The sequence below is a fragment of the Culicoides brevitarsis genome, chromosome 2 (assembly GCF_036172545.1).
Source record: "Culicoides brevitarsis isolate CSIRO-B50_1 chromosome 2, AGI_CSIRO_Cbre_v1, whole genome shotgun sequence".
Classification (NCBI taxonomy): domain Eukaryota; kingdom Metazoa; phylum Arthropoda; class Insecta; order Diptera; family Ceratopogonidae; genus Culicoides; species Culicoides brevitarsis.
In genome coordinates this window covers 40,263,948-40,290,437 of record NC_087086.1, presented here as the reverse complement: position 1 = coordinate 40,290,437, position 26,490 = coordinate 40,263,948, and the positions used below count along the sequence as shown (strand labels likewise).

At 29.0% G+C, this 26,490-nt stretch overlaps 2 protein-coding genes across 2 annotated transcripts in view; both read right to left on the bottom strand.

Moving 5' to 3' along the window:
• The window catches only part of LOC134832460 (cyclic nucleotide-gated cation channel alpha-3), a 33,321-nt gene extending 20,505 nt beyond the window's left edge, over positions 1-12,816 (bottom strand). The window contains exons 1-2 of the mRNA XM_063846481.1: positions 12,231-12,816; positions 10,587-11,407 (exon numbers count right to left, since the gene is read on the bottom strand). Of these exons, the coding sequence (XP_063702551.1) occupies positions 10,587-11,407; positions 12,231-12,715 (1,306 nt within the window). The 5' untranslated portion in view covers positions 12,716-12,816. The remainder of the gene's footprint in view (positions 1-10,586; positions 11,408-12,230) is intronic.
• A 396-nt stretch (positions 12,817-13,212) lies between these two features.
• The window catches only part of LOC134829145 (uncharacterized), a 62,508-nt gene continuing 49,230 nt past the window's right edge, over positions 13,213-26,490 (bottom strand). The window contains exon 3 of the mRNA XM_063842141.1: positions 13,213-13,496. Within this exon, the coding sequence (XP_063698211.1) occupies positions 13,213-13,496 (284 nt within the window). The remainder of the gene's footprint in view (positions 13,497-26,490) is intronic.

Sequence of the window (26,490 nt, the reverse complement as noted above, 5' to 3'; positions counted from 1 at the left end):
CCAATTAACATTTTAAAATTTTTATCCCAATGCACATTTTTAATTTTTTGCCCAGTTTACATTAAAAATTCTTTTTTTCATTACAATTTTTTTTGTCCTAATGCATATTCTAAAATTATTGCCCAGTTTACATTATAAAATTTTTTCTCATTGCAAAATTTATTTTTTGTCCCAATGCATATTTTAAAATTTTTGCCCAGTTTACATTATAAAATTTTTTCTCATTGCAAAATTTATTTTTTGTCCCAATGCATATTTTAAAATTTTTGCCCAGTTTACATTATAAAATTTTTTCTCATTGCAAAATTTATTTTTTGTCCCAATGCATATTTTTAAATTATTGCCCAGTTTACATTATAAAATTTTTTCTCATTGCAAAATTTATTTTTTGTCCCAATGCATATTTTAAAATTTTTGCCCAGTTTACATTATAAAATTTTTTCTCATTGCAAAATTTATTTTTTGTCCCAATGCATATTTTAAAATTTTTGCCCAGTTTGCATTATAAAATTTTTTTTTTTCATTGCAAAATTTTTTTTTTGTCCCAATGCATATTTTTAAATTATTGCCCAGTTTACATTATAAAATTTTTTCTCATTGCAAAATTTATTTTTTGTCCCAATGCATATTTTAAAATTTTTGCCCAGTTTACATTATAAAATTTTTTCTCATTGCAAAATTTATTTTTTGTCCCAATGCATATTTTAAATTGCCCAGTTTTTAAAAATTTTTTCTCATTGCAAAAAACCCAATCACATTTCAATGCACATTTTTAATTTTTTAGTTTCAAATTAACCCAATGCACATTTGGAAATTTTTTCAAAATTTTTCTTTTGAAATGCATTAAAAAATTCAAATTTGTATCATTTTTACTCAATTAAAACCATTCTTCGGGCAAAAATGTTCACAAAAAACATGATAAAGCTCACATTTATCACAAAAATTTCCCTATGAACAAGGGACTTGTTAGAGAGACAACAATAATTTCATTCTTATATTCCATGAAAATTCTAATTCATGTTTTTTCTCGTTCCATTGCAACTCCCGTACACCGCCATGAGGCATAACAAGGTTATTTATATATTTCGCTATTTCTATTTTTAGCGTGCAAAATTTTCGAGTCAATATTTTACGCAGAGAGGGATTTATTTTATTGTATTTTGCGTTACTGGAAGCGTAAATAAACAGGATAAATGTCCTCCGCCGTTGTTTCCCCTCAGTTTCTATATTAATTTCTTGTTAAACAAAAAAAAAATCTTCGTGTAAAACTTTAAAAGTTAAAAACACACACTGAAAAAGTATATTTCATTAAATTTATACGAGAACATAAAATTTTTGCGTTTTTTGTGGTTTTGTTGGTTTTTTGCTTGAATTTTCACAGTGAAACAACTTTTTTTTGTAGTTCAGTGTGTTACTGAAAAATTTCAGTAAAGACAACAAAAAACTTTATTAAATTGAAATGTTTTATAATGATATAAAATTTCTTCGTACGAAGGATTTTTCTCGTCTTCTTCTTTTATCTGAAGTGCAAGAGGAGTTTCTTTTAGGAGTCTTTGTAAATTTTTAATGAACATGAGAAAATCTCTTTGTCTTGAATTGCGATGAAGATGAAGAAGAAGAGAACAGGAGATTTCTGTTGTTTTTTGTTTGTTGTCTCTAATTTAGATGCAAGCGTTTGAGCAAACAATTTTAAGAGAGACTTTTCACAACAACAATATTGTGCACTTTAAATAATTGGAGACTAAGTTCTTGTGATGAAAGTTGTTTATTCTCAAGGATTTTTCAGTTTATTAAAGGGTGCTTTGGAAGTTTTTATTGTTCATTTTTTCGTTTATTGAGAAAATTTTAAGGATTTGTATAAATTATTTTTTTGGTATTAAAATTTTATTTAAAATAAGCTTTTCTTTTATATTTTAGCTCATTTTTTCTAATATTTAAAATTGTTTTTTATTAATTTTCATTTTAAAATAAAAATTTTATTTTAAAAAATTAATTAATTGAATTATATTAAATAATTTATTGAAAAAAAAAATAAATTTAATTAAATTAATTATTTTTTGATTTAAATTAATTAATTTTTTTTTATTGATTTAAAATTTTAAATTTTTACCAAAATTATAAGTTGAAAAAAAATTGTATACCTACCTACACAAAAAATAAAAAAAATTAATTTAAATCAAAAAATAATTAAAATTAAATTTATTTTTTTATAAAAATTAATTTATTTTTTTAAATTAAATTTAAATAATTTAATTCAATTAATTTATTTTTTTAAATTAATTATTTAAATAATTTAATTCAATTAATTAATTTTTTTAAATAAAATTATTTTAAAAAGAATAATTACTAATTTAATTAAATAAATAATTAAGTAAAATTTTTTTATTAAAAATTAAAAAAATTAATTCTTAAAAACATAATTTTACTAAAATTGTCGAAAAATTCATAAAAAATTTAAAAATATTTAAAAAATTTAAAAAATTTCAAAATTAATTTTAATAAAAATTTTTCACTTCGATACAATTTTTCTTTATCAAAAGACGACGAAGAAATTTTCTTACCATCCTTTGAGCCGAACATAAACACCCGCAACTACTGATACAATAAAAAATCCTCGTCGTAAATATCCTCGTCGACTTGAAATAACTTTGTGAATAATAATGGATTGTCTTGGTAAATGTTGTGCAAACAAATTTCGCACAAGGCACACATAAACACAGGAAATTATAATAGAGCCCCTTTCACTTTTTCACATTCTTCGACTTATTGTCTTGCGTCGTGTCCCGAGTATCCTTCAAAAACATCCAACTCATTCCTCTTTTTTTTCTTGGTTCACATCTATTTGCACAAGAGTCTTGAATATTTGGTTATTATTTGGTTTTATTTGTTGGGGTTTTTGTTTGCAAAAGTACTTTATGCAATATGTTTATCTTGAAACTCTCTCTGTGTTGGTTTTGCGATGAAAAATGACTTTCTTTTCTTTTACAGAACAAATTTAAGTTTCCAACGTGTGGTTTTCACAAGAAAAAAAAATCAAAGCACCAAAACAGCCCATTAACCCAGACCTCAGTTTACTGAAAAAAAAAGAAAAGTGTAAAGAGAGCAAGAGAGAAATATCACAAAACGTAAGTGAACCTATTACATAAATAGGCTCCCATGTGATGCGTTTCATGGTAAAATTGAAACAACAAGAAAATTTTTTTCTATAAGCAATTTAAGGTAAGAGCGCATTTTGTCAAATATTTCTTTTTTTAAATTTTAATCAATTTAAAAGAAAATTTAATTTTATGCAAAAAAATAATACAAAAAAAATTTTTTAAAATAAAAATATTTAATAAAATCGAATAAAATATTTAAAAAAAAACATAAAAAAAATATTTTAAAAAAATATTTAAAAAAAATTTAAAATTATTATTTTTAAAAATCAATTTAATTTTTTTTTTTATTTTTTACAATTTTTTACGAATATTTAATTTTTAAAATTTTTTTTATTTTATTTTGTTACACATATAAATAAATTATTATTTTTACTTATTTTTAATTTTATTAAAAATTATTTTTATTTATTTTCAAATAAAATATTTTTTTTTAAATTTATTTTTTTTTTGTAAGTTTTAGAAATTTTTTAAGCTTTCAGGAAAAAATAAAATTAAATTTGTACCTACATGTCTGTTTTTAATTTTTAAATTTTTTGTTTCTAAAAATTTTAATTAAATTTCAATTTAAAAAATTTAAATTATTTTTAAACAATTTTTTTTATTAAATGGTTGATTTTTTTTTTTGAAAAAAAAATTTTTTTAATTTAATTTTTTTTTCAAATTTTTCTAAATTTAATTTTTAATTTTTTTTTTAGAATTTTCATCACACAACCAACAAAACGGACAAAATTACGAACAAAAAAATTGAATTTTCCTTTTGAAACACATTTTTTTATGACGCAACGTAAAACAAAAGAACACTAATTTCACACGATATTTTCCCACATGATAACAACAAACGAAGACAATAAATGCAAAACGCGTCTCTGCCGTCGTCGTTGTCGTAATAGTTGCTACCGTTTTGTTCTTTTTTATTTTTCATGTATCGGCATCGAGCACCGCGTCGCATGCAATATGAGGTGTTTCTCGATGTTTTTTATTTTTTTTTCCTCGTCACATCATCGCTTGTGAATAAAAAACAACACACACACGGCAAAGTTGTAAGAAGGAGGTTTATTGTAAAAAATTGTATTTTTTCCGTATACTTTTTTTTTTTGCAAAAACAAGTGAAATCAAACACACACGATGGAACAATATTAAAATTCATCCTGCATGTCATGTCAGTTCTTGCGGTTGTTTTTTTCTCTGTTCTTGTTCCCGACCATCAACTAAAAAACCGCAGAAATGTTCAACTGTTTTAAATATTTGATGAAATTATCACCGTATGTTTTTTTTGTCGCTTATGAAAAAAAATAAAATACCAGGCGTTCGCATTATTCATGTTTTTAACTCAATTTGAGGGGGGAGGCGGGGGGTAAAAGTCAGTTTTTGTATTTTTTCATATGCAACGCGACGTCAACAGCGAGGAGGAACAAAAACACCCAAAACTCATTTCAAAACATTAACTCTGTCGGTGACACTTTTCGTGTCGAGACAAAAATTAAAAATTTCGTGTCTTTGTTCCGATTCCAACTTTTGACTCTAATATAATAAAATAACAAAACGCACACAGAGAAAAAATAAAATCCCGGTACAAAAATTGCTTCTGGCATCAACATCAGACAAGAAGCAGATTAAAAAACTGCATAATAAGCTCCCTTCCCGCCTCACACTCGGCAAACGAGACGAAGAACGAAAAAAATAAAATGCATGAACAAAATTTTATGTGCGGCACCTTCGTTTCGTCACAAAAGCCGCCTGTACTTGCACAAAACATTGCATTAGTATTCATAGTCGCAGTTGTACGGAGAGAGTTCATGTTTGCATATTTTTTTATTTATTCATAAATATATTTATAAATGTACACAAAAGGAACGTGCTGCTGGTAGTCGTCATTTGCCATTCGCACTCCCGCACCAACAAACAACAACAACTGAAAAAACTGAATGAATAAAACAAGCTTCAGGCTTTTGTTTTGAAAAATTTTATCTCGAACAAAAAACCAGGCGTTCCCATTTCCATAAAACAATCCGAGTCAATTCTAATAATTTTACTGCCAATCGTAAATTTATTGGATTTTGTGTGACAACAATAAATAAATAAATATAGAAATTTATATCAAATTCGAAAATTAACTAGCTGAGAGTTTGTGTGTGTGTTTTGGGGCAAAACTCAAATAAATTCGCATCCCATGAATATTTTATGCTTGACGGATTTCACAAAAATAGGCAAATCGCAACAATTGTGCGCGATGAAAACCTATGACGACACGCGGAACGAGTTAAAGATTATAAATAATTGATAAAATAAATAAACAAACAGAAACTGAATTAAAATTACGGCATAAATTTTGTGTGTGTGTGTGAAGGCAAGTAAATAACGCAAAAGTTTTCGTGATTGGCTCTAATTTGATGCGAGGAAAGGATTTTATAATTATTTTTGATCTGTTATGAATTTTTGATGGGGTTGAAGTTTCTTAACTGGCAGGTAAGTTTTTATTATTATTGAAAGTTTTAGTATTTTAAAAATTATTTTTATTTTTAAGACGATAATTAAATTTGAAAAATTATATATTTAAAAAATTAAAAAAAAAAATCTTGAAAAAATCATGAAAAAAAAATTTAATGAAATTAATAAATATAAAATTTTTAAAAATTAATTAAAAATAGAGAAATTCTTAAAAAAATATTTATTTTTTGTCATAAATTTTTAATTTTAAAAATAACAATTATAAAAATATAAATAATTTTTATTTATTTTTGTAATTATAATTTTTTAAAATTCAAAAAATGTGTTAAAAAATTAAAAAAAAATTACTTTGACATAGTTTTGTTTTGAAAACTAAATCAAGAGCAAAAAAACTGTGTCAAAAACTGTGTCAAAGCTATTTTTGTCAAATCTTGCTCCAAATGGATAAAAATTTATCAGAGGGCTCTAATTTATCATTTTTAATCATTTTATAACTCAAAACTGCCAAAAAATTGAATCTGAAAAAAAATTTTTTCTTTGACATAGTTTTGTTTTGAAAACTAAATCAAGAGCAAAAAAACTGTGTCAAAAACTGTGTCAAAGCTATTTTTGTCAAATCTTGCTCCAAATGGATAAAAATTTATCAGAGGGCTCTAATTTATCATTTTTAATCATTTTATAACTCAAAACTGCCAAAAAATTGAATCTGAAAAAAAATTTTTTCTTCGACATAGTTTTGTTTTGAAAAATCAAGAGCAAAAAAACTGTGTCAAAAACTGTGTCAAAGCAATTTTTGTCAAATTTTGCTCCAAATGGATAAAAATTTGTCAGAGTGCTCTAATTTATCATTTTTAATCATTTTATAACTCAAAACTGCCAAAAAATTGAATCTGAAAAAAAATTTTTTCTTTGACATAGTTTTGTTTTGAAAACTAAATCAAGAGCAAAAAAACTGTGTCAAAGCTATTTTTGTCAAATCTTGCTCCAAATGGATAACTGTGTCAAAGCTATTTTTGTCAAATCTTGCTCCAAATGGATAAAAATTTATCAGAATCATTTTTTAACTCAAAACTGCCAAAAAATTGAAACTGAAAAAATTGTTTTCCTTTGACATAGTTTTGTTTTGAAAACTAAATCAAGAGCAAAAAAACTGTGTCAAAGCTATTTTTGTCAAATCTTGCTCCAAATGGATAAAAATTTATCAGAGGGCTCTAATTTATCATTTTTAATCATTTTATAACTCAAAACTGCCAAAAAATTGAATCTGAAAAAAAATTTTTTCTTTGACATAGTTTTGTTTTGAAAACTAAATCAAGAGCAAAAAAACTGTGTCAAAAACTGTGTCAAAGCTATTTTTGTCAAATCTTGCTCCAAATGGATAAAAATTTATCAGAGGGCTCTAATTTATCATTTTTAATCATTTTATAACTCAAAACTGCCAAAAAATTGAAACTGAAAAAATTTTTTTCCTTTGACATAGTTTTGTTTTAAAAACTAAATCAAGAGCAAAAAAACTGTGTCAAAAAGCAAAAACAATTTTGTCAAATCTTGCTCCAAATGGATAAAAATTTATCAGAGGGCTCTAATTTATCATTTTTAATCATTTTATAACTCAAAACTGCCAAAAAATTGAAACTGAAAAAAAATTTTTTCTTTGACATAGTTTTGTTTTGAAAACTAAATCAAGAGCAAAAAAACTGTGTCAAACTGTGTCAAATCAACTGTGTCAAAGCAATTTTTGTCAAATCTTGCTCCAAATGGATAAAAATTTATCAGAGGGCTCTAATTTATCATTTTTAATCATTTTATAACTCAAAACTGCCAAAAAATTGAAACTGAAAAAAAATTTTTTTCCTTTGACATAGTTTTGTTTTGAAAACTAAATCAAGAGCAAAAAAACTGTGTCAAAAACTGTGTCAAAGCAATTTTTGTCAAATCTTGCTCCAAATGGATAAAAATTTGTCAGAGGGCTCTAATTTATCATTTTTAATCATTTTATAACTCAAAACTGCCAAAAAATTGAAACTGAAAAAAATTTTTTTCCTTTGACATAGTTTTGTTTTGAAAACTAAATCAAGAGCAAAAAAACTGTGTCAAAAACTGTGTCAAAGCAATTTTTGTCAAATCTTACTCCAAATGGATTGAAATTTGTCAGAGGGCTCTAATTTATCATTTTTAATCATTTTATAACTCAAAACTGCAAAAAAATTGAAACTGAAAAAAATTTTTTTCTTTGACATAGTTTTGTTTTAAAAACTAAATCAAGAGCAAAAAAACTGTGTCAAAAACTGTGTCAACGCTATTTTTGTCAAATCTTGCTCCAAATGGATTGAAATTTGTCAGAGGGCTCTAATTTATCATTTTTAATCATTTTATAACTCAAAACTGCCAAAAAATTGAAACTGAAAAAATTTTTTTCCTTTGACATAGTTTTGTTTTAAAAACTAAATCAAGAGCAAAAAAACTGTGTCAAAAACTGTGTCAAAGCTATTTTTGTCAAATCTTGCTCCAAATGGATTGAAATTTGTCAGAGGGCTCTAATTTATCATTTTTAATCATTTTATAACTCAAAAATGCCAAAAAATTGAAACTGAAAAAAAAAATTTTCTTTGACATAGTTTTGATTTGAAAACTAAATCAAGAGCAAAAAAACTGTGTCAAAAACTGTGTCAAAGCAATTTTTGTCAAATCTTGCTCTAAATGGATAAAAATTTGTCAGAGGGCTCTAATTTATCATTTTTAATCATTTTATAACTCAAAAATGCCAAAAAATTGAAACTGAAAAAAAAAATTTTCTTTGACATAGTTTTGTTTTGAAAACTAAATCAAGAGCAAAAAAACTGTGTCAAAAACTGTGTCAAAGCAATTTTTGTCAAATCTTGCTCTAAATGGATAAAAATTTGTCAGAGGGCTCTAATTTATCATTTTTAATCATTTTATAACTCAAAAATGCCAAAAAATTGAAACTGAAAAAAAATTTTTTCTTTGACATAGTTTTGTTTTGAAAACTAAATCAAGAGCAAAAAAACTGTGTCAAAAACTGTGTCAAAGCAATTTTTGTCAAATCTTGCTCTAAATGGATTGAAATTTGTCAGAGGGCTCTAATTTATCATTTTTAATCATTTTGCAACTCAAAACTACAAAAAATTGAAACTGAAAAAAAAAATTTTCTTTGACATAGTTTTGTTTTGAAAACTAAATCAAGAGCAAAAAAACTGTGTCAAAAACTGTGTCAAAGCTATTTTTGTCAAATCTTGCTCCAAATGGATTGAAATTTGTCAGAGGGCTCTAATTTATCATTTTTAATCATTTTGCAACTCAAAACTGCCAAAAAATTGAAACTGAAAAAAATTTTTTTCTTTGACATAGTTTTGTTTTAAAAACTAAATCAAGAAAAAAAAAACTGTGTCAAAAACTGTGTCAAAGCTATTTTTGTCAAATCTTGCTCCAAATGGATTGAAATTTGTCAGAGGGCTCTAATTTATCATTTTTAATCATTTTGCAACTCAAAACTACAAAAAAAATTTAAACTGAAAAAAAAAATTTCCTTTGACATGGTTTGACATGGACAAAACTCAAATGCACCCCGAAAAATTCAACATCATAACTCACAAAATTCATGGAAGCACAAAATATTGTTTGCCCAACAAACATACATTTCACGCCAGAATTCCCGAAATTTTTTTCCGCTTCTTTATTATTCATCGTTACTTGAGAAAAAAAAAACTAATCTCTCCTCCTTTCTAATGCCCGCACATATTTCCCAACTTTTTCATAATACAAACTTTTGACTTTTCTCCCAAAAAACGAAAGAAAAACAAACTTCTGGCATGCATTTTCTCCGTCGTCGTCGTCGCCACATGCCAGCCAAAAGCACAATAGCAAGCCGAAAATGAGTCTAATAAATCTTTCGATTTTCCGTTGTTTCGGTTTTATACGACGCGATAAAGGTAATAAGGAGCGACGGAGACTGTTAAGTTCAGACAGCAGGCATTAAAGTCAGTTTTTGTTTTCGGAATCCTTTTTCTTCTTCGGGAGCGTCGTCGCATGCTGCTGTCATTAAAGTCACACACACACACAAACTCGAAAAAAGAAACGTATGATAATATTTCATAATTTTACTGCATATTATAAACATAAATCATATTTTCTTTCGGAGCAAAAATCATAACGTCACCCACGTTTCGTATGAGAAATTTAGTCAATGAAGAAAAATGTTTTGAATTTTTTCTTTTTCGATGGAGACGCCTTTCCTATGGGCGAAAAATGGCTCAGATTGAACCTTTAAGAGTTTACATTGACCCCTCAGGAGTCAAATTGATCCCTTAAGAGATCAACCTGATCCTTCTTCGAGTTGGTTATCCGCAGACCCAAAAAGTTGAGCTCTTCAAGAGATCATTTTGATCCCTTAAAAGGTCAATTTGATCCCTTTAGGGGGTCAGTTTGACCTCTTAAGTGATCATAATGATTTCCTGAAGGGTTCAATTTTCTGGGTCTGCAGATAACCAACTCGAAAGGGGATCTGGTTGATCTCTTAAGGGATCAGATTGGACCCTTAATGGATCAAATTGATCCCTTAAAAATTCTCTTAAGAGATCAATTTGACTCCTGAGGGGTCAATGTGATCCTTTAAAGTCTCAATATGACCCGTTTTTCTCCCATAGGGTTGTAGTCTATTGAGTAAAAATTTCTTCGAGAGTAAGCTTATCATAATCCAATTTAATTAAATGTCGTCTTTGTTTATTATCTGAACGCCAAAGAGAGAGTTTGCAAATTAAATTATAATCTCAAATTTTGATACAAAGACGTTCAAAGGTTGAAAAGTTGTTTGAATGTGTGTCAAAAGCGGTTGACATTTGCTCCGTGTGTGTGTTTGAGGTTGATTATATCAATTTTACCGTCTATTAAAAGTTAATTTTTGCATCGAGTTCGAGCGAAAAATGTGGTTACGAAGTAATTAATAAAAAAATTTCCTCTTACCTTGAAATTCCTTTCGTGCTGCACTCACTGAAGTTACAATATTTGCCACGTGCCCGAGAACTGTCGCAAATAGCATAAGGCCGAACAGCAATTGCCCGATAACGAAGACATATTCCGCCTTCGAACGAGGTCTTGGCAGATCCCCGATTGTCGTCAGAGCAAGAGTGCACCAATAGTAACTCTGCAAATACTGCTTGACGACATCCGCTGACTCGCTATCGTGATACACCCAATTTTTCGAGCCGAAACCGTTATTCTTATAGATAATATGGTACAAACAGCCATTCCAGTGGAAAATTACGAGCAAATAATGGATCAGCGACGTCGATCGAAACAAGTTCGGATAGTTCGTATGACGCTCCGTGCGATCCATGAACGCCCAAAACCGATAAATTTTCACGAGACGAAACGATCGCAATATCGAGTTATATCCTATGGACAAATATAAAAAATCTAATGGTAGCAAACAAAGGCAATCTATGTAAAATGTCGTTGAATTCATGTAGTGTTGACGTAATTTCGTGCTATCCGTTTGCAGGACGCCATCTTCGAGGTAACCCGTACGGAAGTGAAAGAGAATGTCGACGAGATACAAAAAGTCGCTAAAGTAATCCAGGCAGAACCACACGACAATCGATTCGCCGTTTATCTCCTGAAATGCGAAGCGGTAGATGATCACCCAAAAGTTGTACAAAAAAGCCAACGATACAACCATTGACCAGTAATAACACAAACGGCCCGCCGGATCGAACACAAAGGTCCATTTTGTGCCGCTTGATTTTTTGTTTTGTGACGCCGAGGAACAACCTGAACGACGCAGTCTGAAAAAAAATTTAAAAAATGTTTGAATTAGCGAAAAGGTAATTTTCAAATTTCTTAATGATAAGTTTTTGAATTGACATTTCATTTAATTTTTAATGTAATTTTTTAAATAAATTTTTAATTTACTTTTTTAAATAAACTTTTAATTTAATTTTTTAAATAAATTTTTAATTTAATTTTTGAATAAATTTTAAATTTAATTTTTGAATAAATTTTAAATTTATTTTTTTTAAATAAATTTTTCAATAAATTTTTAAATTAATTTTTTATGAAAATTTAAATTTATTTTTTTTTAAATAAATTTTTCATTAATAAATTTTTAAATTAATTTTTTAAAAAATTTTAAATATTTTTTTTTTATATATTTTTTTATTTAATTTTTGAATAAATTTTAAATTTATTTTTTTAATAAATTTTTAATTTAATATTTCAATAAATTTTGAATTATTTTTTTAATAAATTTTTAATTTAATTTTTTTTTAAAATAAATTTTCACTTAATTTTTTAAACAAATTTTTAATTTAATTTTTTTAATAAATTTTCACTTAATTTTTTAATAAATTTTCAATTAATTTTTAATTTAATTTTTTAATAATTTTTTTTAATTTGTTAAAAAAGTTTGAATTAGCAAAAAAGCAATTTTTAAATTTTTAAACGTTAACTTTTTTAAATTGACATAAACGAAATTTTTGTTCAACATTTAGTCTAATTTGAAGTTTTATTCTTAATTACTCATCAAATTAAGTAAAAATTGTCATTAATAACTGCTAATTACAGTTATTACCAATAAATCCCAATTGGGAATTTGTGATAAAATCTTACCTTTCATTTCCATTACAATCGTTATTCGTACTACTATTCCCGTTATTACTATTATTATTATTTGTGTTGCCGCTCGTTGTTGGCGCCAGATGATGCGTTGACGTGGCAGTGTCGATAGTGTTTGCATTCGATTCCCGCGTACCGGATCTACTCCATGAACCAAGCAAGGGTTGTTCGCCGCTCGCAGCTTTTAGTCTTCCGCGTTCCTTTTTCCTATTTTTCCGCGTTGTCAAATCCATTTCTGACTTGGCGGCACTCACATGCGGATTCAGTGTTTGACGTTGCGACGCCGAAGACAACGCCGTGCCGCATGCTGTGCCCGCGAGACTCAAACTGTCACGCGATGAGGAGAAAAACCCCTGTTGCGAGAAACTTGGACCCAAATTAGGACGCGACGACGTCGGGGAGTTAACTAAATCTGCAAAAAAACGAGAAAAAAAGTGAGTATAATTAGTTGTTGTTTTGTTTAGCTTGATAGATAACATAATGACGTGTATCACAAAATTTATTCGGTAACTAATAACTCCCACAGGAGACACGCTTTTCTGCCGTCAATCAAGATGTCTAATTAATCAACACTCGGTACGACGACGAAATTTGAGGTTATGTTTCAAAGGGTTTGAGATCTTCCCCAAAATTCACTCTTGAACAACAAATATTTGTAATTGGAACGTAAATACACAGAAAATTTATTAATAATAACAATATTTGAATTAATTTACGGGATAGATGAGAAGAAGAAGAAGAACACAAAGCGTACACAAATTTGTTTACTTGCATGAGGGAGGATATGGAAGGATAAGCTCTAAACATACACAAACAAAGTTCAATGCAAAACCATGTACATGATAGCAAACATGAGCTCGAGATCGCTTAAAGCTGAATTTCGTGGAAGACTAAGTTTCAGGACATTTATCTAACTAATACAAAATACAAAATTTGGGGTGCGGGGAAACAGAAAGCTGTGGGAAACATTTATCCATCATGAGAGCTTACCCATGAGACTTTGACGACTCATAGAGTTTCGCATCGGAGGCTTCAAGTTACGACCTCCCGTACTGCCCAAATAGAGATATTGGTTTTGTTGTTGATTCGCTGCGGCATCACGGCGCATCAGCGTGGGCGATGGCGCCAGATGGAAGTCGGATCCGAGCAATAAGCGCGGCTCCAAGTGACATAAATTGTCGGCAGCATCTGACTGATGCAGATGATGATGATGATGGTAAGTGTTACTGTTACTGTTTGGATTCATTCCGAAGTCGTCATCTGTGAAGTTTAAAATTTTTGAAACTTCGTTTACGGGACTTTTTTCTTTTTTTTTAGGTTATGAACGTGAGTTATGATGGAAAGTTGAAAGAGGAGGAGAAAAGTTTTCATGAAGGACAGGGAAAATCATAAAAAGTAAGTTTTTGTTTAACTAAATTTTTAAGTGTCTTTAGGAAATGAGCAGCAAACCAATTTTTTGAATTCATATCGAAAAAAAATTTGACAAAAATTTTCAAACGAAGGATCGAAGGTAAGAACTTTTTTTTCTAAATTTTCATAACCTCAAAATTTTTCCTCTTTTAGCCAATTTGAAGCTTCCATAGTATCAAATAATGTCAAAAAATTTCAATTTTTCACCCAAAACACTTCCTCAAAACGAAGGACGATGATGTTATCTCCAACTAAATATCACACATGTGCTAAAAAGTTTCTTTTTCAAAAGAAACCGAAGCACAAACATCAAATCGTATCATATCGAAAACAGTCTATTTTTCTAATGATGATGATGACATGAGTTAACGATCCCCTCGAATGAACGGCAATAATGATAAAATAAACTTAAAAATAAATTTCCTCATGACTAACTTGCTCGCTATTTCGTGCCTGAGTTAAAAAAGAGAAAAGTATGCAAAAAACTCTCATAAGTGATGACGAATTTTTGACGGTAATTGTTAAATATACATTCCAAAAATGAAATGAAAAATGTATCATATCATCATCAGAGGCATCAGTTAACAGAATAGCATATCAAGCTACGTTCGTAATTTAAATCAAACATTTTTCAGCAGAATACATAAATGTGTCGAATGTTTGACTTTGCAGGAATTCGCATAGAAAATTTGCAATTTTTCATTTGGAACGTTTTAATTTTGCATAAATGTTTGTTTCGCTGCGAGTTTTGCAAAGAAACGAGAGAAAGATGAAATAAGTAACACCCTTCTTGTGTTGTGCAATAGAAAACAGAACATTCAAGACGGATTAGCATAACAATAAACAGATGATGACATTAACGATATTGCTGTGTCTTTGGAGTTCATCAAATTTTCCTAATTTGATGATTTTTCCTTGACGAGTAATCATCAGCACTTAAACCTGAAGTGAGGTTATTAGCAAAGTTTTTTTTGTTGTTTGAGAAAAGCACAAGAAAAAAATTATTAACTCAACATGGCTCACGAATACGAACCATTGGGACTTATTTGACTTGGACTTGGCACAAATGAACGATAAATTTTCTTCGTTTCCGTCTTTCTCGTCATGAATCATGAACACACTCAATATTGTCGACGCATCCCCATGGAACGACAAAAATTCTCTCTCTTTCATGTACGTGAGTGAAACTTTTTTTCTCACCTGCACGATGATGTTATCGCAAGAAAAATCAGAAATTGCCTAATTTCCTGCTTGGTTTGAAAAATTTGTATTTCGCAACTTGAACAAAAAATCATCGAAACTCATAAAATTAAATATTTTCGAGACATGAGATTTTCACAACTTCATCAACGACATATGCAAATTTTCCTTCCGTCACAATATTTCTTGTGAAATTCTTTTCAAAGATTTTTTTGATTTTTTTTTTCTTCAAAGAAAAAAAAAGTGAGAGATACCTCAATTTTCATGGAAATCATCAAACTCAAACTTGAACAAATTTCTCTTTTGTTTGTCGATGTGACTTAACTGAAGTGTATTTTGCTGAACGTGAACACTTTATTAAAGCCGTGACGGCAAGAACGTGTTGGAAATTACGCAAAACGATCATCAAACAAATATTTTCCGCCTGTGAAGCACTTTACACAAACGTAATTAAAAACCGTTGTGCGCCATAAACGGATAATGGATTGATTCAATTATTATTGGCAACAATAAAATTAAAAATAACCGACGATTAAAAACGCTGCTGCTTGTCACACACACAGAGCGAAAGTTTTTGTAGCATTAATTGGGCATGCGATCCCTCCGCATTATATTTCAACAAGCGAATCTGCTGATTAAGTAACATCAAAAACAAAAGCCTTTTTTCAATGGATTTGATGGTGTGTGAAAATACAAAAAAAAAACGGGAAAACTTGTTAAATTCAATGGGATTAACACCGATGTATGCGTATTGATGAAACGCGATGCCGTTCTAACATGTTATTGAATGTGATTATAAAATAACATAATGAAACATTGTTGTTTGTAAATTTATTACAAACACAAGCTCGCATAATCTCATTGGGCGGGAAAAATTTTGTAAAATTTTCGCTACACGTCAGTTGCTTTAATTAATTCAGGAGCAGCTTAAAAAGTGTAGAAAATGTTACAAAGTCACAATAAATTTTGTGGTGCAATCATAATGATGATATTATGATTATAATAAAAAGTTTATATTTTTTTGTGGATGGATGCACCTTTTGACGAAGAGACACACAAATGCAACAATGTTCATTTTTCCTGAAAAAGTTATATTTTCATTATTATAATTTTCTTCGTTTTTTAAAAAGTACAAGAGGAAGGTAGTTGTTTTATTTTATTATCATTATATAATGAGGAGTTTTTATGTTTTCAGAACTCTAAGGTTTATATAAAAAAAAAGTTTGTGAAAGACTAAAAGTTTTGCCTTTTCTTTAAAAACAATAGGAAGTCGTTGTGGCTGCTGCTATTGTTGTTGTTGTTGTTGCTGCGAATCAACTTGTGATGCAATTAGTCAGTTACAGAAAAATAACGACAAAAGTTGCTCTTCCTGGATGGCATTAACGGCAGTACAATTTTATTAGATTTTGTATTCTTTCTATGCAAAAACAAATTTGTTGCTCGTAATTAAAACAATATTTTAAGTTGAAAAATATTTTTGATTGAAACTTTGTAACCAAAGTGCTTAAAAAGTTAACAGAAGTAAAAATCTTCACATTTTCAGACGTAACCAAGCCACTATTAAGACAATATTAATTGATATTTTGTGCTTTTTGAAAGCCCATTTGATAATTTTTAAGCTTAAAATTGATCTAAAGTTATGGAAAATGCCCTTGGATGTCTTTTGGATGGTTCTCAAGCTTAAAAATTTAAAAATAAAAAATACGTAATTTTTATGTTGAAAGCCCATTTGATGGTTTTGAAGCTTGAAATTGAACAAAAGTTATGAAAAATGCCTTTGGATGTCTTTTGGATGGTTCTCAAGCTTAAAAATTGAAAAATAAAAAATACGTAAAATATACGTAATTTTTATTTTGAGAGTCCATTTAATAATTTTTAAGCTTAAAATTGATCAAAAGCTATGGAAAGTGCCTTTGGAAGTCTTTTGGATGGTTCTCAAGCTTAAAAATTGAAAAATAAAAAATACGTAATTTTCATTTTAAAAGAATTGATAATTTTTAAGCTTGAAAATTTTGGATGGTCCTTAAGCTACAAAAAAATCTCAAATTTTCCGAAATTTTAATTTTATTTTTAAAAAAAAATTTGTTGAAAAAATTATTAATTTTTTGACATTTCGAAGCATTTTCAACTTAACCTAAAAATTGACTGCAGCAACAAAAGTTAGTTCATTTGCTGAGATTATTACCAAAAATCACAAAAAAATGTAAAATTAATTACACGTCATGTCATATTTCATTTTTGCCATAAATTATTAATTGAACTCAGGGATGTTGATTATTTTTTACATGCACATAAATTATGCATATCATCAGCATTCATCGCTCGCAGATAAAATACATGCTATAATAATAAATTATGTAACGGCGCATCAATCATGGAAAACTATTTTTTGTCCCGCTTGATTAATTAGACACTTAATTACGTAATTTTAGAGGAACAAGGCGAGAGAGGAAAAGCAATAAATTACGGAAAAATTCGAGAAAAAAATAAATCGATCAAAAATTTAATTTCATCTCAGGTCCATAAAATGTGAGTAATTTTATTTCACGTTGTTTTATTGATTTCTTTTTTTGACAGAAATAAAGGGAATCGACTCGAGGTGTGTAGTCATTTCCGTTCGTATCTCACAACATCACATTTCCGAGGATATTAAATCCAATTTAATTCAATATCTTTTTTTTTATTTCTTGCTTTTTTCAGTTTTTTTTGTTGTTAACAGTTATTTCCGCACCGCTTTATGGTTGATGTGATAAGGAACGTGTGTCGTAATAAAATTTAAACAGAAGCAAAATGAGGCCGACAACTCTTAAAAAGAATAAATATTTCATTGTGGAAACGTGAAATTTGCATTTATGTGATGCCAACTTTTATGGAGACGCAATACGCAACAGGGGAATAAACATGGCGTAAACAGGAAGGATATTTACCAAAAAGATAAGTATCTCGGGAGAGAAAATAAAAAAGGTAAGTGTGTATCGAAAATAGTGAATGAACAAGTGACGAAAATCAAATCAGAAAATTAATAACTTGTGGTTTTATTGGGCGACACCACGTTGATTATATTTGTCGAATGTCGTTGAATGGTTAACAGGGATTAATGAACTAATAATAATAAATGATCCTCTTTTGCTACTGCAAATCATTCATCCAAACATTTCCCATTAGAATTCATTAACATTTAACACAGACAGATTCAACTTAATTCATATTATCTGTACAAGTTTCGTGGAAACAGAAATCGAGCCAAGCCAAGAGAGAGATGAAAAAGGAAAAATTATGATAAGCTCTTCATCCATCCGGTTTGTACATAAATTTAGGACAGTTGTGCAACGAATGGAGCTGCCTGCCAGCGCGCGCGCCGCACATAATGATAAATGTCTCAGGAAATATCATAAAATATATGAAATGAATGTTTCATGATAAGAATTGCTAATTTTTCCAGTTTTTCTTGAAGTCGGCAATCATGATTAACGGAAATGACGATATACTGCGAGCGAGAGAGAGAAAAAAAAACACGAGGAAGATTAATGATATTTCAATATTGCCCGTTTTATGGTTGGTGCTTTTTTTCACGTTGAATAAAAATGATAATTTATTAAAGGGACTTGCAGAAAAAAAAACTGTAAGGAAGGATAAAATTTCAAATAATTAAAAACCACACAACTTAATTAAGTGTCGAATCGATTTTCGATCGAACACGAAGAAGAAACAAAACAAAGAAAAGTCGAGACGATCGGATAATCCAGAGAAAACGATAAAAAGCTATCAATCTTGTGGAATTTATTTAAGCACTGATGCTGGATTCCTTTACTATATGTGGCTGTTCAAATACTGTGGAATTAAACTTTTTTCATAAAACTCGCGCCAATCGATTCTGGGAGCGAACGACGATTAATCTTCCAATATAACATCTCTGTCATGCTTTTTGATTGAACATTCAAACAATTTCCTCGAAAGGAGCAAAAAAAAATTGAGGAAAAAAAGGGATTTGTTCATTAGAATCGATTCATCTTTCGCGCAATGTGACAGCTTCCGTTTGCGATGAACAAAATGTCACTTAAAGCTTTAAAGAGAGAAAGGTTTCAGAACCGAATAAAGATGAGATAAAAAGAACATCAAAACAGTTTTATTGCATTAGAATCCGCATAAAATTTAATGACTGGCGGATTGACTTGAGAAAGAAAAAATAGGTCAACATAAATGTGATAAGAAACGTGATCTCATGAAGACTCAAGAGGTTTATTAAAGTAAAGTGATGGTTTAGAGCAGAATTCGTGGTAAGTTTGAATAAAGCTTTTAGGTTTTCAATATCTTTTGTTTTATAATTTTGATGCTATTAAATTATAATTTACTTTACAGGAATTCCATTGAAATTATGCTTAACAATTTCATCAAGGAATATAGAGTTATTTCTATTAACAAAGTACAAAGGTAAATTCTAAACATACAAAACTCAGGATAAAGGACAGAATTGAACAATTCAATAATTGGAATTATATCAACTGAAGTAATTGAAACTAACATATTCATTGGCGAGGAAATATTTTTGGACAAATATTTTGAAAGGTTTAACAAGCTAAAATTTGGAACTATGATGGATGAGAAACTTTAGTTTGGAAGTTTGATGCAAAATTAAGTCACTTGTCAAAATAGATATTGATAACAGCTCGAGATGAAGAATTATGGTTAGTCGCAGCAGTCTTGATAGAAATTATCCAATCATTGGGTTAAGCGTTATAAAATAAAAATTATATTTTATTGGGCACGATTATTCTAAAATGACACAAAGTTACTTGATGTGAAGCAAAGAGTTTACTTTAACATATAAAAGCTTTTTTAAAAAAGCTTAAAGTTGATTACTATTTTGAAGAAGACAAACAATTTCTGAGACAAAACGAATTCTCAAAAGGAACAATGACATTTAATCCTCATTTACTTAAATTGAAACACAAACACGGAGAGCTATTAATATGATTAGACATTAAACGTTGAGAAGCTAAGTAATTTTCTCTACAGTAGTGTACAAGATAATAAGCAAAATGGATGTTAAACTACCTACTTGAACAAAGAAAAAGTGCTAAATAGAACCTTAAGAGATATATGAGCGAAAAAAAATCATAATATTAATAACATAAAAACACACATTTACTTAATTTTTTATGGGCTCTCAATGTTTTATTAGTGTGCTAAACAATGAATGATGACGGCAAAGAAGATATAAAAAAAACGGTGAAACAAGAAAACTTTTGCGATTTAATCAGTAAATGCAACAACTTTAAGCTTGTATATCTCATGTCAGTTACTCATCGATCGTGACGTGATTGCTCTGTGAAATTTTTCATCATTCATAAAATGACAAGGAAAACAACAATAGCTACAAAAAAAATGTCATTACACAATAGGACATTAAATTTGTGTGCTTCCATTGTTTGTTGGTCTTTACACGTTCACATACATCCTCCTTCGAATTCCAACATCATCCGTATCATCATCGTATATAGTACAACAATCGGCTTACTATTGATGACTACGAGTTTGACGATGATGCTGATAAAAAAAACAACAACGGAACAGAACATAAATATTATTAGAAAGGCGTCTCTCTCTAAGTTTCTATTTTTTCCTCAATTTACTCGAACAACTTTGTTCGTTCTGAGAATAGCCATTGGGCTTACGAGGAAACATTTTCTGCTTCGCTTAAACAGCGTTCGATCGAAAAACGAAGAATTGATGAGATTTAGGCTCGATGAATATTACATCGGGCGAGATGAGAAGTACTACATGAAAATATTATAAAAATTGAATAGCGAAGAAAAAAGGAGGAAAACATAAATAATAATACGAGGCTGCTTTAATCCGTATTTGAATAATGACGCGATGCGATCAACTCACAGCTTTCTGAATAAATTATAGAGATTTAATTGAAAATGCTGAATTAATTAAATATTTGTTGAGTATTATCGTCTTGTGTTAAACAACAAATCTCACAAAAAACGGAAAAAAATCAATCCAAGTCAAGTCAAGTCAATTCACGAGGGATTTGACATTAAAAAAGATCATCTGAGAACAATGAGACCCAATTAGTGACTCGGAGAAAAGCATTTTGAATAAATTATAACGAGTCATCGTGTTAGGAGATGCGAAGATTCGGGTCAAAATACAGCAGATGGTATGTAGTATTTGTTTATTTATTTCAGAGAGAGAGAGACATGAGAAGAGGTGCTAACAAGTTGAGTAACATCTGTTTGGACTTTGAATTACAACGATAAATACATGACTTAATTTTCCTGTCCTCTGTCTTTTTGAATGAACAACGAGACATGTGTGCTTAAAGATACTGATCTTCCTCGCAATATTGTATTTATTTATATGCAAAAGAAGAGTTGTAACAATAAGGACTTTTTGGATGATGCAAAATAGATACAAAAGCCAAATAAATAAAGGCAAATTTCGTATTTGTTACGGTCATGTACTTCAAAATTATGAACATCGACTTCATAATCGACTCCTTTAACTTTTGGGACTTTCAATGAAACTTTTTGTCAAAAATTTTGATTTTAAAGATAATTTTTGTTGATATTTTCTCAATTTTCGATTAAATGATATTAAACTTTATTTTTATCATTTAATCGAAAATTGAAAAAAATATCAACATAAATGATCTTTTGAATCAACATTTCAAAAATTTCATTCAAAATCATTTTTCGAAAAGGAATGACCAAAAGTTATGAAATTTTAAAACTCTTTAAAAGAGTATCCTTTTCAATAAAGACAAAGTAAACGGACAAATTTTACACAAAATAACACATAAAAGCCATTAAAGGACCATTGGGCATTTTAAACTGCTACTCTCCTCTCTAATTAAGCACCATTTCCCTTTTTCCATGTCGTCCTTGTGGCACAATTTCAATTTGACATGAGTTGGTTCCGGCTTTCCTCTCGTTCTCTAACTCATAAACCAGCAAACAAAACTTTTTGTTTTTCCATCGAAATATATTTCATACACACATGATATTTTTGCATGAAATCCTCTTATAATTGTGATTTATTTTCTTGGCTCGTGTCATGTTGCTGCACACAGTGTTAATACGATTTCATGTCTCCACATTTATTGTCTCGAGCGTCGTATGTGCCGATTGTGGGTTATTGGACTAAGAAATAGGTATTGACAGTAAAATCCTTGGCTAATATTGTTTTAACAATACATCTGAAGGACTTGAGCTAAACTTTTCATTTTATATTGTATACGAAGCGATACAAAAAGGGGTGAAAAGTCGAGAGCAATGTCATCGAGTGTTCACTCACTCGTGGTATTGATTTTAATCGGAATGTTTATGACAAAAGTGTGATTGAGATGCCCTCGTACAGACTCGTTGTTTATTTATTGAAACGAAATAAATTCCGGGAAGGCCCCAATTGTCGAAAAAACGTAAAAAAGTTTATTTACTATTTTGTCATCGTTACTTGTTTTTGTCTTCCCTCGTCACAATATCAGAATATCGTTAAGAAAATGAGAGGCTTTTATCTTTTATGGGTCAAATAATGCTCTTTTTATGAATATATCGAAAAGTATCGGAGATACTCTCCTCATCATCATCCAACATACTCAAAAAAGTTGTTCAAGCGTAATTTATACATCAATAAGCCTTTTTTCTTTCTTTTTTTTATTGTAGATTTGAAAACACACGAGCGACGCTCACTGAATAGGATAATAAATTGGAAGAGGCGATTGAGAGTGAGAGAAAAAGAGAGAAATAGATGAAAGAGTACTTCATTTGGGAAAATTTGACGTTTCGCAACTTTAAACTTTTAGGAATTAGGTAAGTTTTTTACTTTTGAAAATTTTCAGGTACATCGAAAAAATGGGAAATGCATCATGTGTGTGGTTTACTGTCTTTAAGCATTCGAAATATGTTGATTACAGGAAAATTCGTGATAGCTCGACGTTTTCAATGTAAATATGTAGTAATGAGGCTTGCCTTCAATGAATAGATTCTGAAATTAATTTAATCCATAAAATAAGACATATCGAACAAGGATCAGTATGGTACAAAGGTGTCAAAATATTCAATGAAATGTCAAGACTATACGCCCTATGGGCGAAAAACGGGTCAGATTGATTCCTTAAAGGTTCAGGTGACCCTTCAGAAGTCAAATTGATTCCTTAGGAGATCCCCTTTAGAGTTTGTCGTCTGCAGACCCAAAAATTTGAACCCCTCAAGGGATCATTTTCATCCCTTCAAGAGGTCAATTTTACCCCTGATCTCATAAGGGATCAATGACAAAAACAAAAGAAATATCGATAACCAACTTAAAAGGGGATCAGGTTGATTCCTTAAATTGAACCCTTAATGGGACGAATCAATCCATTAAGGGCTCAAAAATTCTCTTGGGGGATAAATTTGACTCATAAGGGGTCAACCTGAACCCTGAAGAGATCAATTTGACCCGTTTTTCGCAATAAATCGAAGCTGACTGTGATAATATAAATGAATTCAAGAAAAATTGCGAAACTCAAATTTTGCACAATTTCGGAAATACGTCTGTACGTGTTATATTGTTCAAGGATCATAAAGCAAAAACAAAAGATGTGAAAGCGAATAGAAACTGACTGAGAAACAAAAAAAGAGGTAGAAAAAACTATGCTTTGATCCATTCTATCGTGCACTCGTCATCGTATTAAATCAAGTGTGTTCATTATTGACTTGACGATCCCCCTTTAAGCTGTGTGTGTGTGTGTCGATTCTGCTGAGGACAAGTACCAGTTGACTGTTACGAGTTTTGATAAGTTAACTGGTCCTGTAACAGCGCCGCGACATCGACAACGGGGGAGAAGAAAAGAAACGTTTACTCAGTTCAAGAGGAGAAACAAATTGTCGTCGTTCGGAGAACAAAAGAGAGAGAAAAAAATATTTTTATGAAAATTTTTTTGTTTGTACAAAGTAAAGAAGTAGTAGTAGTAGATGATAATCGACCACTTTAGCGTAACCTTGAGCTATTTGGAGGACGGTTGACTTTGATCTTTTTTTGTTGTGTTAAATGGCAAAGTGTTTTTTTCAAGTCAAGTATGGCTGCGAAAAAGGACATTTTGACAAATTAATTTTTTTTTGCTTCCATTTTAAAGAGAAACAAAAAAAAACTGTTGTTGCTTTTACTTCCGCTCATAATAATAACATAACAAGAACTACAACAACAACGACATAACAACAAACAAAAGACAATACAAGGCACAGAGGGAAAAACACGGAACAGATTCGTCCTTCACTCTTGTACACATTTTATAGACAAATATGGTGCCGCAATCGGTACACACAATAAGCAAATATTTCGCGTACAAACCGTCGACGCTCTCCGCATAGACACGCCAACGATAAGGTAATTAACCTAGTTTTCTCGTTTTGCTGACGTCATTCGATCCGTTCTGCTGCTGCTGATGCTGCATGCAACGATCCCGTTGTGCTATTTTTAAACTTTTGTATATTTTTAGAATAAAAGGGAACATTCATCCCGGTTTTTTGTTCGTGTGCGTGAAATTTAATTTTGCTGGATGCAACTTCGACGTGACATCGATTCGTGGCAATAAATCAGGTACGGCAGAAAAATATTGTAATGAATAAATCACACACACACACACACGCTTCAGTTGCAGAAAAATTAGTACAATTTATGCATCGGATCACCTCTTCGCGTTCATCCATTCGTTACAGAGAAACTTTTTGAAATGGGCAAAAAATTACCATAATTTATACTTTTTCAATTTTTATTGCGTTTCTGCCGCGCCAGCTGACAAACAACAGGTTACTTAAAAATAAAAGTTCTACCTTCCGGACTGCAGAAAATAATTATGAAAAAACGCACAAAACGAGCAAAAAAGAATGCCAATTAAGGGTTTTCTGTTTTTTTCAATTAAATCTTTTTTTTTATTAATTAAGGAGATTTTCACTCAAAAATTACTGAACCGTAAAAGTAATTTAACGCAAAAAAAAAATGTCATTTCAAGGCGGAAAGTTCATTTGTGGTTTTGAAAAAATCATCCGTGGCGCATTTTTCAAACCCATGAACGAAAATTTAATGGCAATTACAGGTATTTTGAGTCTCGAAGATAATTAATCATTTTTTGTAAAGGTACAAATTTATCGGCTTCAACCTACTTCCATGCAGGTCCGACTTGCTGCTGATTGTGGCAGGAAAAAGTAAATGGTGAGATAATACCTGCGGTTTAAAAATTTGTGGTTTTAATTACTTTATCTTTTTGTTTTTTGCTCTCGGCTTGTCTCTCGCTCGTTTATTTGCTCAATTCACACGAACGCATGGAGCAGAGTGCTGAGTTGTAATTATTTTTTTTTGTCCTTTTTATGGGTGTTTGTGTGCGCCCATATATTCACTTGTTTTTGCTGGCAAAGCAGTAATTCACTGTTTGTGGGTTGTGAAATGTTTGTATTTCGCGTTTGTTTTGAAAAAGGTAAAATTTTGTAAAAAAAATAATAAACTAAAAAATTTCAAAAAGTAAAATTTAATTTAAAAAATTATTTAAATAATTATAAAACTTCTAATTTATTTTGTACAAATTATTTTTAATTTTATAATTTTTTTTTTTTTTTTCAAAAAATAGTTTTCATTTTTTTTTCATTTTTTATTTCTTAAAAAAAATAAGTAAAATTTTAAAATTTTAGTCAAAAAAATTGTATCAAAATTTTTTTTATATTTTTAAAAAAAAAATTTTATCAAAATTTAAAAAAAATATTTTTTAAATTAGAAAAAAATAAAATAAATATTCTAAAAAAAAAAAAATTTTTTTTTAATTTTAAAAATTATTAATTAAAATTTTTTAAAAATAATTTTAAATTTTAATTCATTTAGAAATTATTTTTAAATTAATAAATTTTTAATTTAAAATGATTTTTTTTTTATTTTATGAAAAAATTTTTTTCAAAAAAAAAAATAATAAAAATAAAAAATATAAAAAATTAAATTAAAAAAAAAATAAATTAAAATTGTTTTATTTTTTTTTATTTTATTTTATTTTTTTTTTTTTTTTTTTTTTTAAGTTAAAATTTAAATTAAAATTTTTTAAATTAATTTTTAATTTAAAATTATTTTTCTTTATTTAAAAAAAATACTAGGTATTAATCAAATAATTTTTTTCATTTTTTTTTAATTTTTTTTTTTAAATTAATATTTTTTTAAAAATTTTTAAGAAAATATTAAAAATTAATTTAATTTTTAACGTAAATTATTGAAAAAAAATGAATTAATTTTTATTTTAAATAATTTTTCAAAAAATATGAAAAAAAATATTTTTCAAAAAAAAAAAAAAAACTTATACCTACAATTGTAAAAATTCGCAAAACGTGAATTTTTTACAATAAAAAAAAATCAAAAACCCAAAATGGAGACACCTGGTTACTTCTACCATTTCATTCGGGATCATCGGTTCCGGTGTTAAATTTAACAATAATTTATTGTGTCGTCCCTTTTCTCTCTGATTTTTTTTTTATTTTTTGAAAAGTTTTGTATGTTTGTCAAACATGTATCGTACACACGAAATGCGGTCAAAAAGTGTAAAATGAACAAAAAAAAAACGAGGCAAAATAATGGGTAATCCGAACTCTCTTACACACATGATATCGTAAATAATATTTTT